The sequence below is a fragment of the Andrographis paniculata genome, unplaced genomic scaffold, assembly GCF_009805555.1.
Source record: "Andrographis paniculata isolate CXL003 unplaced genomic scaffold, ASM980555v1 Contig32END, whole genome shotgun sequence".
NCBI classification, from domain to species: Eukaryota; Viridiplantae; Streptophyta; class Magnoliopsida; order Lamiales; family Acanthaceae; genus Andrographis; species Andrographis paniculata.
This window is the reverse complement of record NW_026137565.1, coordinates 1,186,219-1,201,733: the sequence shown is the minus strand read 5'-3', so window position 1 is coordinate 1,201,733 and position 15,515 is coordinate 1,186,219. Positions and strand designations below refer to the sequence as shown.

The following is a 15,515-nucleotide window of genomic DNA, read 5'->3' as shown; positions in this document are numbered from 1 at the left end:
ACTCGATCTATATCCAATTATCCCAGTAAGATGCTAATGTCTTCACAAATTTGGATTATCTCATGCATGTTCTCTCGAGGGAGTGTGCCAGAGTAAGAATGATCACCCTACCTCCACACTTCTACATATATGATGCTCATTTATTTCAATAATCAAGGAAAATTATTAAAAATATAAAATATGAGATTACATGTGAATAGTAAAATATGAAAAATGATAATATAGTTCTTGCTATTAAACTATTCTATTAAATAAATAAATTACACAACATCACGTTGTTTCAAAATATTTCTACAATAAATTTCTGAATAGTCCTATTTTGGACTATTTTTTTCTATTTTTTTTTTGGGTAATATAATAAGATTCATTTATCCTTCTAAGTGCAACGATGGCAAAGAATCTATACACAATTCACTGAAGAAAATCATATCATTTTCTCGAATTTGTCGAGCTTTTTCACTCTCTGCATTGATCTCAGAATAAGCGCAAAAAACACACCTGCATCGAGTTGAGTCCAAAATTGTAGTATACCCATGCCGTATTCATCGATCACCATTTATATGTGACAACCCAGGATAGTTTTATCTTACCAAAAGAACACAAGAACAAGAAGAGAAGAAAGGCATGTAGAGTTTAAATACTGACCTGCAGCTATGAGAGAACCGTTGGCAACAGCTTCGTTGCCTTGGCTACTGAATGTGACGCCGAGATTCAAAAGGGTTCCACCCGAAACAGTATATATTGTTGCCATTTGTAATATGGTTGCTTTTCTAGCTGCTCTTTCTGACTGATTGATCATATGAAATAGTATAAGTAAATGAATCATGCGAAGTAAAATGACTACTGCCTCATGCAAGATCTTAATTTGACTATTGGATTGAGATTATAAATTCAGATATATTGCTTTTCAGGTATTTCATCTAGAATAGCTGCTCCTGTTTTGTATGAAATGTAGTTATTCATAAGCGATCATAACTACAAAATAACTTGACTCAGACTTATTGACAACTCAAGAATATAGTTCTTGATTGGAAGGGATACCATATTGTTTTATGTTTAGGATAGTAAACGTGTCTAGAGCTGTTAAATGAACCAAATCGTTCGTGAATTTAGTTCGGTTCAGCTCGTTTTAAGTTCGCTCACAACATAAACAAGTCGAACCAAAAAAAATAAATAAGCTTGTTTTGTTAACAAATAATCTGAGTCTTGTTCGTTAAAAAATATATATATATAAAATTATTAATTAAATAAATAAATATAACAAAATATTATATATATGAATTAAAAAATAACATAAAATATCATATCTATCCAAACGAACTAGAACGAGCCCAGACAAACTTAATTGAGCCGAACACGAACATGAACTCGAACAATAAAATTGCTTAATAAACCAAGCTCGAATGCTTAACGAACATAAGCTTTTTCTGTGAACATTGACAAACAAATATAAACATTTAAAATTCTATTTGGCTTGGCTCATTAATGGCTGTAAACGTGAACTTTACCTTATAATAACTAAAAGCTTGATCATATAAGCTCAAGTTTAAACCTAGTATAATTTAAACATCAACAAGTTTTTTCATATAAAAGCCTAAGCTTGAGTTCGTATTCTAGACTACTCAAAAGCTTGAAATGAAATTATTACATGCCTATGGATCGTGAGCTCAAACCAAGCTTGAATATGTAGAAGTGAGGCTCCGAAAATTGTTTGAAACCCCGCTGAGTCCAATCAAATAGGAACAAATTGATATATTTTCATTATTGTGTTTAATTTGTGAGATAGAATTATAATACATAGTTTTATTTTAACGAATTATATAATTATATGATAAAATAATACAATGTTTACTTTAATGAATTATTGTATAAAATTATAAACTTTTCCTAAAATACCCTTACTTCTTTGATAAAACTATTAATAAAAGACAAAATAGTCTTTTTAATGTTAATACTACATTATATTATTTAATCCTACCTAAACAAGGAGGATTAATAATCTCTAATTATGCTACTATTATATCGGACTTTACTTAATTAATGGCTATAATAATAGATAGTAAACACGTGATTAGGATGAATAAAATAATATTATCCACCATAATCGTGCAAAGTAAACACCCACTCAATATTATCTTAAAAGAAAAACCCCAACTTGGAGCTTTAAAGAAAGTTAAGAGTAATTTTAAAGATTTATTAGACAAACCACCACGTTTCTTGAGTTAGGAACTCATGCTTTGTCAAGATCAAGTTCAAACATGCTAACACTTAAAATTTAACTCAACTAGCTTTGGCCATAGAAAAAAAATTATTAGATGGTATGTTTAGAAAAAAACAAATCACCTCAAGGACTCGAACTCGGAGCTTTAAATCCCCTGATTCAAGCTGCTTGACAATTTCTTCTATCTGTTGAATACGAGAAGGCATAGAGATAGCTGAAGATCTTGCCTAGACAGGATTAATAGAGATCCTTTAGAATCATTCATGATGAATAACGGTCGAACAATGAACAATGAGCTGAATATTAGTAGGACAGGATGCAGTATTACATCGTCAGCCTGTTTTCTTATTTCCTGTACAAGTTGTGTTCCAGTGCGCTGTCTCTGTCTCAAATCCAATAGCTCCTGTAAGAACATTAAAATATTCTGAGTTTATGTGTTTTTTATGTAGTTAACAACAACAGAAAATGCAATGTAGGACCTGAGCATATGGTGCAGCAATTTTCGGGAACGAAAAATCAGGATTGAGAGTGTAGCCAATGCCTGTTGGATCAAGACTAATAATAAATCATCTGAAATTTACAAACATTATGGCTACAAAAAAATGAGAGAGAAAGAGAGAGAGACCCTCAAGAGTTGAAAATGCCCTGAGGACAAATGTAAATGTGGCTGGAAACCGGAATGGCTGATCTGTTGCTATGGCAAATAAATCCTTCAGGAAAATAAAAAACATAACATCAGAGCATGTTCTCCCAAACATGTTCTTTTCATTTAACAATGTTTCATGTAAATTTTTCTGCACTTTCGGAAAAGGGATTAGTGTGTTTTGTACCTCACCAATTGCAGACAAAGTTTGTTGTTGATCAGGTCGTTGATCTAACAGGTTGTCAAGAAAAAACTGGACTGATCTCCTCACCTAAAATCATTTCGTAAGAAAGTAACATAGCATAAATCTGCTGTAGACTCATGGTCTGTATTCTATGCATCTGTTATTCATCTATTTTTCTCATAAGCCAAAGTAAAGTTGATCAATATAAGAGCAAACCGATGTCATATCCCCCGTGGGCTGAAGAGCTCCTAGATCTATTAGACTTTGCATAACCTGCACACACAGCTCCACCATTATTTCTTTAAACATTGTTTTGACCTTAATACCTCATAATACACTTGAATCATTGCTCTTGAGCGGCAATAGTAAAAGAGTAGAAATCCATGCAAGATATTCTTGTGATGATGAATTTAGTTATCTTCCATGATATTGGGGAATCTTTCTTGAGTGAATTCTTCATAGAACTTAAATCCCAAACTTTATAGTTTCACGGCATCCTAATCTAGTGGCATGAATTGGAACACAATTGCAGTTTTAACTATTTCATTCAATGGTTCCTAGGAAAGTGTTGTCTGCCAAGGGCATAAAACTGATTACAATCTACAGCAACTTTCAGTAGAGTCCCTAATGGGAACCATTTTTACTTCCTTAACAGCATTAATGCAGTTGAAAACACATGTTAATTCAAGTAATTCTTGCTGTTGGAGTGCCTAAAAACAAAAAGGTATAAAAATAACACATCTAGATAAAATAAGATTCAACCACTTCAATGTAATAAATAAAAAAAAAAACACCAAGAATTCATGTGTTCATATTGCAATCATTACCTATTATGAGAAATGTGCCACGGTTATATAAGGAGGCATGCTCAATTGAAGTACTATAATCCAATTTCAGATATGAATTCAACTAACTGATTGATGAAATAAAGCAAAAGTGAAAAATTGAACCTTCTTTGCATCCTTCTCATACACAGCATAGAAAAGCTCCAATAACCTCTCTCTTGTGAAGCTTTTAATGTCGCCCATCATTCCAAAATCATAATATATTAGTGCCTCATCATCATCAATAGCAAGGTTTCCGGGATGAGGATCAGCGTGAAAAAAACCAGTCTTTAATATCTGAAATGGTGAAAGGAGTGCAAGCAAATTATTGAAAAGAGAATACAATTGAAAAAGGGAAGATTGGATTCTGTTAAATTAAAGGAGTCCGAAGCTAACCTGAATCAAGTAAGCCTCAATGGCATGTGATGCAATGGTAGCTCGATTGTACCCTCGTTGATCAATCGCATCTACTTGGTTTATCTTGATGCCTAATGGAAATTATGTATAGAGTCAGATAAAACACATAAGCTTGACTGCTTTACCTTACAACAATTCAGTAAATGCAACTGAATGCAGTGTGAGCAAAGGGATTCTAGTACAATATATAACCAATAGAAATGAGACAATACCAGGAGCATACTCCAATGTTAGCACTCTTGTTGTTGTGTAATCCCAGTGAACCATCTACAATGAACAACAAAACACACACTTAAAAAAAGCAGTGAAAGAATAAGTATACAAAATAGTCAATGTTAGAAGGCATGCAGAATGAGAAAGGCAACATTTCTTTCACCAGTACCTCTGAGTTTCAGAAACTACAGGAATTAGAACTACAAAATAGAAATAAATATGTGACGGTCATAAGTTTTATTCTGGATCTGAAAACCTGGAGAGTAATCTAATTGGGCCTGTGATGTCTGATTGATGCTACTACTTAAAGTCAAATGGAGGAATATGTTAAATATTGGAAACCATCATGTCATTAACTGCACAGTGGGAATGGAATTTGAGCTAACAATATGAAGGAGAGTCAGAGGAGGAGGAAACATACAGGTACTCGAACCCACTTTATATTTCGAAAATCACGGCGAAATCTATCAGCATTTTTCCCTTCGTTCACATAGTCAATCTCTTCATACAACACCCTAGAATTCCCATAAGATGTAATGAGTCAGTGTATATAGGGAAATCAGAATCACAAGACAAAAGGTGAGCGTCATCTTGAACAGCAAGCTGATCCACAGTTGGACACAATATGTAATGAATAGCATGCGAAAGAAAGAACTTTGTTCATATACTCAAAACAATATTAACGAGATCAGAAAGCATATGCCACCTTCAGCATCAAATTATACACATTATATCATTAATGTTTAGAATGATGTTTGTTGTCATTGTCATATGTACATAAACTTTGTGTCGTTTATGTTTTGGGTTTTTTTGGAAATGGTAAAAATTTCAACTGAAAATAAGTTGGTTAAGATGCTTTTAAGGGATTTTTTTTGGGTCTATCGTAGAAAGAATAGTGAGAAAACAAACCAAAAAAACAAACAAACACAATTTAATCTTTTATATATAGCTCACTTGGCACATTCTTCATAAATTCCAACCCAATCCCTAGTTGGACCACCCAATGTCTCACTCCTTTGAAAATATTCAGCAATCAGCTTTAAATTTTCTGAACAATGAGAAAGTTTATTAGAACAAGCAAGTAGTACTATAGGTCTGACAAATTTAAAAGGTCAGCTAAAAACTCACTGAGATCAATGTCAAAAAGTCTCTTCAGTCCTGGTCTTTGAACTTTTATGACTACTCTCTCTCCGTTATGCAAGATTGCTCGGTGCACCTGAAAAAGATTTCAAAAAACATTCAGCACAATTGAAGAATTCAATGTAAAAAATACACAAACATGAAAAAGGTAGCTGCTTCTACCTTCTATATGATGGAGACATGAAACATTTACTGTTTTAAGAGGATATTTCCTTGATTGTTAGTTATTTACATTTTTATAAACTAATCGCATATTAAGTTCATACCGGTTGCTGAGATTAGAGAATATATATATAAATACAAAACAGTCATTCTCGAATATATCCTGTAATACCACATTATGTCACACCAAAATAAAAAACAAAATAAATAATCCTAATGGCTTATGGTGGAACTGTTTCCAATAGCTTTAAAACACACTCTTGTGCTTTGATTTAAAGAAAAAGGTATTTGCAAGTTCCCACTTAAATTTAGGAAGCGTGTGTGCATAGAGCATATATGAAGTGCAAATGGCCAATTATAGAATACAGAAATGTACAACAAATTTAAGGATATTATATGTACTTATTGATGTTTTACTGATTCCAGGAAAAAAGCAAACATAAAGGGCACCTGACCAAGACTAGCAGCTGCAATCGGCCTGTCTTCAAACTCCTTGAACAGCATATTTATAGTGGCGCCCAATTCCTTTTCAATGAAGCGCTTTGCTTTTTCAGGTGAAAATGCCGGCACCCTATCCTGAATCATTAGAACATTTTGTACAAAGCAATTTTAATTCTCAAGATTCAACAATTTGCCATAAAAATTGATCATTCCAAAGCTTAATTATGTCAAAAAAAAAAAAAAAAAAAAAAAAACAAAGGAAAAAAGAGACAACTACTGGAAAATAATATTCCCTAGTACCTGCAACTTGGCAAGCTCTTCTACAAACTCATTTGGGAACAAATCAGATCTTGTTGAGGATAACTGACCCAGCTTAATAAAAGTAGGACCAAGTTGCAATACAGATTCTCGAAGCCACGAGGCTGTCTTTCGTCTTCTTTTTCCCTGAAAAATAAAAATATGGTAATTAGAAAATGATGTTCTTCTGATTTAAGATTATATAGACGAGTATTAACCAATCCCACCTGCTTATCCTCGGAAAATCCTCCAATGTATGCCCACTTGGCATTGTCGAAAAGAACACGCACACGAAGTGAAATAACAAAGGACCAAACATCTATACTTCTTTGGATTGAGTTGTAGTTTTCATTGGCCCAGCTAAACCCTTCATCAGATGGTAATACTGTTAACTCTTCAACAGGAGGAAGCTGTTTACTCCTGGAAGCCTTTTTGGAAGAGGATTGAGCTGGAACATCTCTCTTAATCAGGCTTGATTCATTGGCATGAGGCACACCATTAACCTTCTTGAGGGATTCATTCAAAGTGTCTGGTTTAGTTTTGGATGGGGGAATTCGGTTCTTGAGCTCCGTTGTAGGTACCATTTTTGTAGGTCGGCCATTTGTACCAACTTTAGCAGACAGCTCTGTCTGCTGCACTCTCACTTGAAACTGATTAACTTTCTGAGTTTTAAATAGATGATACTCATTGTTTCTGAACTTCACACAGTTGTTCGATATGGATCCTGAAAAGCTAAGGTCATCTCCTAGTTTGCCATGATATGCAGTCTCTCCAATGCGGCAACAGCAGCCCTGTGAAGCTAGTATTGCCGCCATAAAAGATATATAACCTGGAGAAGAACCGAACAGAGAATCTTACTTAAATAATGAACCGTCCCCTTCTTACAGATACTTATCAAAAAATTAGATCATTACAAAATTGTTTGAAAGTGAAGGCATAAAGACAGCACACAGGGTTTCAGGAACAAATGGTATCACCCAGAGAACAGGTAGGTTTGATAATTTAACTTGATCATGTATATATTTCTACCGACACAAAAATGAAAACGTCAAAAGGAAATCCAGGTAACCTATCCCACTTGATCAAACATGGACGTAACCAAGATACTAAAGAAACAAGAACAACCACAAATGTCATGGCCAACTTGAAGGTTGATCACAATCCTAACCTAACTCAATTATATATAAACGAGTGAGAAATAGTCACAATTATATAACTACAGGTATAGTCGCCATTGCAAGTGCAATATACACTCCCGAGGTGCGTAGTTCAAGCGGTTGAACCCTCCCTTAGCATGCTGTTGGGGATTCGATTCTGTCGGATACGTGAGTGTGTGCATGTGTGGGTAAAAAAAAACGAAGAGAAAAAAAGGAGTGCCTATGCAAAATAACATGTTGAAGAACAGAATTAATCACATAGAACAAGTATCTTGACAGATACAAGAAGTATGCATCATATCAACAAGTAAACAGTACAAACATAATTGCTCAGCTCCACAAGTTATCACCCTCTTCCAGGACAACAAATTCCCAGAAATTCAAACAGCAATTGATGTTGCCCAAATCACTTTAAACATAAGAACAGGAAATTATAACGAACAGTCCCAAAATTAATGGTCTGATCATCCCCGAAACAGCAACAAATTATAACAAACTGAACTCAAAGTTAAGACAGTAAAAATACCCAAAAGTGAAGAATGGATATTCGAGAACTCTGCAGAAATTTAGAAAATAGCAGCAGGCAACCCGCCCACCACACACACGCACGCACCCAAAAGTATCTCCCACCGACTCTGCTGCAAACAGCAGTACGAAATAGATATTAAGAAGAGTGAGGAAGCAGGAAACAGACAGTCCGCATATATATATTTATTTTCCATTCCAATCTTATAATAGTCCCATTGCCAGACAAAAGAGCGATAGGTTGATTTGGTATCTGTTGCGGTCTGACTGGTCCCAATTTCTTCGACGTGTCCCATTCTTCTCCGCTAGTGAATCCGAAACATTTTGGTGGAAATCCCTGGCTTCTACGCCATTGCTTCGTGGAAGAAATTCAATTTTGAAACGAACTTTCCACTGGAGTTGGTTTCGTTTCTTTGTTGTTGTGTGTGACTGCAACGAAAGGTACGCATTACATTATGGGATTCTAGAGTAAGGGTCAGAGCACTGTTAAACGATTGGTAACTTGTCCGGTTCGACTCGGTTCACCAACCGGATATTCTTTAGAAAAAAACAATAATAAATAAAATATTATATATATATGAATTTAAAAATACTAAATAAAGAAATTTATATATATAAGAATAATTAAATTAAGTAATTAATAAAAAATTAAATATATGAATTTAAAAATAAAATAAAATATCAAATATATATATCTGAAAATTAGCTTGAACAGCTCAAACAAGCTCAATAAAGCCGAATACAAACTCGAAAAATAAATTTTTTAATGATCTGAGTTCAAACAATACTAACGAGTTCGAATACTTAACGAACGAATATAAGCCTTGTTAGTGGACTTTAAAACGAATACAAACACTTAAAATTTTTTTCAATTTGGCTGGTTAATAACTCTAATTATAGGTGTCATCCATTTATGATTTTATTGAATTTTGTTAGTCTTTAAAAAGTTGTCTATTTATTTGAATTTTATTCGACCCAAAAATTATCAGAACGACATTCTTTACCAAAATAAATAAATAAATAAATAGTGTAATCCAACATAAGTCAGTATTAATTTTTACTTTGTTATATTTGAAATGAGAATAGAGATATATTTAAAAATTGTGAATCACATATTAAAAAAATATTAAAAATTCTTCTGATCATATTTCTTAACTATGCATGACAGAGATTCAATAGCCTATTTGCATTTTCCGGATGACTTGACCACCAAAATCCTCCCGATGATATCGAGCACCACGACCCCCAAAATCCTTAGATGATATTGAACAACAGGCAATGAAGCTAACATTGATGTTAATTGGTAGCAAATTTTCAATATATTTATCTAAAAATAATTTTTTTAATTAGTTACCCTGTCACTATAAAAAATATATATACATGTAAACACAATAAATAATTTTTACGTTTCACTATTTAAAAATTTTATATAAACACAATATATATATATGTAAACCTAAGATAATATTAATGATTTTTTTTAATAAAAAACTGAAATAAAATAATTAAAAGAAAAAATAAATAAACAGAAACTAGCTATTCTCATTTTTACGAAAGAAAAATATAAATATATAGTTCACTCACACCGGAATAGCATGCAATGTATTCATTAATAAGAAAATGGACAGATTTTATTAGGATAAAATATTTATATTTTTAAATATTGTATTTACTAATATAAAAATACATATTCTCTTGTATTTTTGTTTAAGTTTTTATTTTTTATAAAAATATACAACAATATTAATAATACCCACTCCGTCCCACTCAATTAAGTCACATTTTTTTTAGTCATCCCATTCATTTGTCACTTTCCAAAAAAAGAGTAAGAATTAACAAATTTAATTACAATTAAATCTTAACAAATTCAAAACAATCTATTTAGTTTTCTACACACAAATATTTTAAAATTTTATTTTTTAATTACGTTTAATTAGAACCGATAAAAAAATAAGATTCAAAAATATAAAAACTCGACTCGGACATGATATGAAAGTTCGAATTTACGCCAGACGTAGCTGAAATTTTTTAAACAATAAAAATAATTTAAAGTTTAATAATTTTTTAAAATATTCCATAATTAATAAATTTTAACGATGTATTTGGTTTTAGGTTTTAGTTTGTGTAAATAAAAAAAATAATTTGAATAATTTTTTGATTTAACATAAATATGTATTAATATGATGCTTTGAATGTGAAATTAATTTTAATATAATATAAAAATGATAGATAGAAGTTTAATTTGAAAAATTTTAGAAGAAAAAAATGATAAATAGACTCGGGTTTGTTTGCTTAGAGTTTGTATTTTAAATAATATATATTTTTAATTTAAATAGGTTATTTGATGATATGTGCTATATATATATATATGATAATATTTTGCTATATTTTGGATAGCTTTTTTATGCGAAATTTTGTATATATGCTCCTTATAGTGTGTTTTTTTTTTTTATTGTGTAATAGGTTTCATGGAGTTGACAAGTTTTGGGGCGTATTTGAGAAAAAAAAAAGCATAATGCATAAATGCTTTAGGCGTGATCACGCAAGTACACAATGCGGAAAATATGAGAATTTACAAAAAGACCATTCGGGGTAAATTGACAATATAAAGATTATGTGGAGATTTAATTGCAAAGGAGATCTAATTAAAAAGGGATCATGAGATGAAGAATTAAGAGACACGATTTTACAATTACAGAGGGGGAGAGAAAAAGACTACCACGTTCTTCACCAGATATCAACCCTTTGAGGGAAAAGAGACGCAAGAAAGAACGCAGTGTAGAGAACTCCTGGGAGCAGGGCATAAAAACTTTGAGGGGATTCTTTCTTCATTCTTATAATTGGTTTATTGTCGATTTCCAAATATTGAAGGCATGATGAACTTCTTTATTTGCTTTGTGTTTTCGATTTCCATAGATTGTGAGTAATTTATTTTCTACCTAAGGTATGAATTGAAGTTTGGGAGATGAATTTGTGAGACTTAGTTTTTATTTTAATTTGATGTTTATTGGTATTGGGTATTTTAAATTTCTCTACTTGACAAGATTAGAAATGTTAAATTGATATTTGTGGCCACGTATTAGTTTGAGATTTCATAGCTATATTGAAGACTGCACCTGTAATTGTGTAATATTTCAATTGAAGTAGCAACCTAGAGAAAGAATACTCTAGGATGATTAAAATCAAATTTGAACAAATTCTCGTAGGAATTTGGTAATTGAATTGGACCTTTTTAGTTCTCAATGTTGTCGAGTCAGCAATACTACGGTCGTACCTTGAATTCTCGGTCGATTAGGGAAACAGCTGACGGTCGTACCTTAGCTATCGAAAAAATAAGGAAATGTTGGTTGTGAATGCGTGTAGATTAACTATAACCAATTTATCCAATAAACAATAAACTTAATTATGGTCGATGAACAAATTTTCATATCCCGAACAGAGATTTGTGTTTAGGCTAGAGTTTTAGTTAATTTTGATTATATTTTAGCTTAGTTTATTTTCTTTCTAATTTGAATTATTCTCCTTCTTTATTTAGCATAGTAAATCAAATCTCAAATCCCCCATATATATATATATAATTATAAATTACCAAGTTTTCAAATATTTATTGCTTTCCTGCAGAGACGACCCTACTCACCATATCTATATTGCATTTTGCATTTTCTGTGGCATAAAAATTAATATTTTATTTTGCAGCTATGCGATACGCTAGCAATTTTGGCACTATTGAGGAAGTTGTGATATATTCGATGGCACAAAGAACTATGAGGGAGCTAGTTGCTTCCAATTTAATTCAACATCCATTGTGTATTACTTTTCCTATTATAGCCGATAATACAACATTTGAGTTAAAATCTGGATTGATACATCTATTGTTGTCTTTTCATGGCTTGGAAGGGGAGGAACCACATAAGCACTTGGAGGAGTTCGATGTGGTGTGTGCGAGCATGAAGCCACCGGGAGTCACTGAGGACCAGATAAAGCTCTGAACTTTTCCATTCTCTTTGAAAGATGCAGCCAATGATTGGTTGTTCAACTTGTCTCCGAGAGTGTAACCACATGGATGGATATGAAGCGCAAGTTCCTCGAGAAGTTCTTTCCCGCATCCCGGGCTGCGAATTTGCAAAAAGAGATTTGTGGCATCAAACAAGCTTCAGAGGAGTCATTATATGAATATTGGGATAGTTTTAATAAGTTAATTGCTAGATGTCCACAACATTAGATTTCTGAGCAACCTTTAATTCAATATTTCTATGAATGACTAACTTCTATTAACATGAGGATCATTGATGTCGTCAGTGGAGGAGCTCTCATTAATAAGGCTCCGAGAGAAGCTTGGAATCGTTGAATGATATGGCCATAAATTCACAACAATTTTGACCGAGGATGTCGTGGGAGTTAAGGAAGTTGCCGAGGTAAGTTCTCCTATACAACAACAATTTAATGAATTAACTGCTTTTGTGAGAAAACTTGTTGTAGGGAATGCTCAAGTGAAGCCATGTGAAATTTGTACGAGTGTTGCGCATCTTACTGATGGTTGTCCTATGTTGATGGAGGGGGTGGAAGTGAATGTTGCAGGATTTGCACCAAGAAGGGCTTACGACCTATATTCGAATACATATAATCCGGGATGGAGAGACCACTCCAACTTTAGTTATGGGAATCATCAAGCCTATGGCCAACAACAACCACCGGGTTTCCAATCATACGCACAACAACAATAACAAATGACAATGCCGCAAGCTCCAATTCCTGGTAACTCTCTACATGATATAGTGAAATCAATTGCTTCTAATTTTTTGCAATTTCAGCAAGAGACAAGAACAAACACTAAAACCTTGGAAGATCAAATGTCTCAAATTGTGAAAAAGGTGCATGAAATGAAAGAAAGGGAGAAAGGCAAGCTACCGACTCAAACCCACATGAACCCAAGCAATGTTAGTTCAATGGTCTTGCGAAGTGGTAATGAGCTAGAAGGTCCGAAGGTGGTTGCACAAAAAGAGAAAGACGAAGAGGATATTGAGAAGAAGATTGAGCAAGAAGCGAACAAGTCAACTGATCAGGTGAATTCTAAACCCTTTATTCAATCAAATTCTAATATTACTCCATTTCCTCACAGGTTAGAGAAACCGGCTAAAAACGACAAGGATAAAGAGATCATGGAGATGCTTAAGAAAGTGGAGCTAAGCATTCCTTTGCTCGATGTTGCGAAGAAAATTTCCATAAAAATGCGGAGATCCATGTATGTTTATAGTCCCGTGCAAGATAGGTAATATGAAAATTAAAAAAGCTATGCTAGATTTAGGTGCAACCATAAATGTTATGCCTAAGTCCATTTTTAACTCTTTGAACATTGAGCCTTTGAAAGAAACATGAATAATAATTCAACTAGCCGATAGAACTAACGCTTACCCCGAAGGGATAATTGAGTATGTTCTTGTGCAAGTGAATGAGTTAATATTCCCTGTTGATTTCTATGTTTTATATATGCATGATGAAAATTAGCCTAATCCTTCACCTATTCTGCTTGGACGTCCTTTTATGTGTACTGCACACACAAAAATTGATGTTAGAACAGGGACACTTACCATAGAATTCGAAGGTGTAAAATTTCATATCAATATTTTTTTATGAATTGAAAAATCCCGTAGAATCTCATGCTTTGTATTGTGTAGATGTCCTTGATCAAAACGTGCAGGAAGTCTTTGAAGTTGGAGAAAAAAGAAAATTGCAATTGCAAGAGTTTGAGGAGATTCGGAATAGAGCTTTCGAGAATGCGAGGATTTATAAAGGAAATAGTAAGAAATTTCATGATCTAAATATTTTGAGAAAAGATTTTAAGGTTGGTCAAAAGGTTTTGCTTCATCATTCTTATCTTAAGATTTTTTTGGGTAAACTTCTTTATCGTTGGATAGGTCTATTTGTGGTAACTAATGTGTTTCCGTGTGGTAGAGTTGAGATTCAAAGTTTTAGCACAGATAAAAGGTTTTTTGTAATAAACATCGTCTTAAGCCTTATTATGAAGGGTTCCAAAGCAAGGAAGTGGAATGCGTAGCTCTTTTTGAGCCGCGTAATTAGCTTAAGAGACGTTGTGTCGAGCCACTGACAATAAACAAAGGTGCATCATGGGAGGCAACCCAAGTGTTTTAATTTTATTTTGTATGCTTTGAGTTTTTGTTATGTTCCTGAGTCAGTGTCATGCCTTATTTTTGTTGTTTTGATGCAAGTATAGTGTTCATGGTGGGATACATCAGAATGGACAAGGTTTTTAGGCGTGGCCATTAAATTATCCGTATCTCTTTAGATATCTATATCCGTAGGTTGATAAGATATAGCAAATCCAAGTGTGGATTTGATAAGATATGGCGTATCCATATCTTGCTAAGATTTAGCATATCCATGATAGAGTGCCTATATAAAGGGGGGGAGTCCTCACTTGTACTTCACTCCAGTTTGAATCAATAAAACACTCTTCTTTGCCGAGTACATCTTATAGTGTTCTTATTTTTAGCAGGTATTGGAGTCGTGTACGAGGCTGCACTAGCGAGTTCTCGAGGGAGACGAAGAATCGCTAAGCCGACGGGAAGGTGTTCGAGGAGGAACCATCCGACCCGTTACAAGTGGTATCACTGTGTTGTGATTGGTGAGAAGAGAAATTTTCAAAGAAATCAGAACGTAAAACTTTCTTAGGCGTGATCACGCCTAATGAAGTCTTACATTCTGAAAAATTGCATAAAAAGAAGATTTATTTTGAGAAATTAGTAAATTTACTATTATTATTATATTTATTATTCTTATTATATTTATTATTATTATAAGTATTAAATTTATTATTACTATATTTTATTATTATTTCTATAATATAATTATTATTATAGTCATTAAATTCTAATTATTTTGTTTCTATATTTATTATTATATCCATAATTATTATTATATTTATGATTATTACTATATTTATTATTCTTATTATAGTTATTATTATTATTACCCTAAGTATTATTGTTATTACACACTTTAAACTCTAATATCTTTTTTCTCTCCCCCTCTCTCATATACAACCACTGCCCCCTCGCTTCCGCTCTCTCAATTTTCCTCCCTTCTGGTTCACTAGACCCAGCAGATCGCCGGTTTGCCGTTGAACTACCAGACCAGCCAGCCAATTTTCTGCGCGCAACAGCCTGCATCAGTCGCCGCCTCTCTTCCGGTTCGAACCGCCGAGTCAGCCATCAGTCGGTCCACGCGTTCCCCGCATAGCCACGAGTCATCTTCGGTTTGATTTTCAAGGAGT

The 15,515-nt window shown here is 33.3% G+C and overlaps 1 protein-coding gene across 3 annotated transcripts; it reads right to left on the bottom strand.

Annotated features, from left to right (window-relative positions):
- Positions 1-205: 205 nt before the first annotated feature.
- On the bottom strand, positions 206-8,607 carry LOC127247606 (protein ACTIVITY OF BC1 COMPLEX KINASE 7, chloroplastic). 3 transcript variants are annotated; one of them, XM_051269533.1, is made up of 18 exons: positions 8,313-8,597; positions 6,770-7,371; positions 6,546-6,689; positions 6,255-6,380; positions 5,631-5,718; positions 5,457-5,550; positions 4,924-5,017; positions 4,502-4,556; positions 4,269-4,360; positions 3,999-4,169; positions 3,265-3,321; positions 3,052-3,135; positions 2,847-2,931; positions 2,701-2,762; positions 2,550-2,624; positions 2,344-2,448; positions 646-787; positions 206-498 (listed from the first exon to the last, which is right to left on the bottom strand). In XM_051269533.1, the coding sequence occupies exons 1-18, from the start codon at positions 8,518-8,520 to the stop codon at positions 425-427; spliced, it is 2,358 nt and encodes a 785-aa protein (XP_051125490.1). In that variant the 5' UTR covers positions 8,521-8,597; the 3' UTR covers positions 206-424. The 3 variants fall into 3 exon arrangements, with proteins under 3 accessions (XP_051125490.1, XP_051125489.1, XP_051125491.1); XM_051269532.1 differs by having other exon boundaries at positions 2,847-3,135; positions 8,313-8,607; XM_051269534.1 differs by having other exon boundaries at positions 2,847-3,135; positions 8,226-8,413.
- Positions 8,608-15,515: the final 6,908 nt, after the last annotated feature.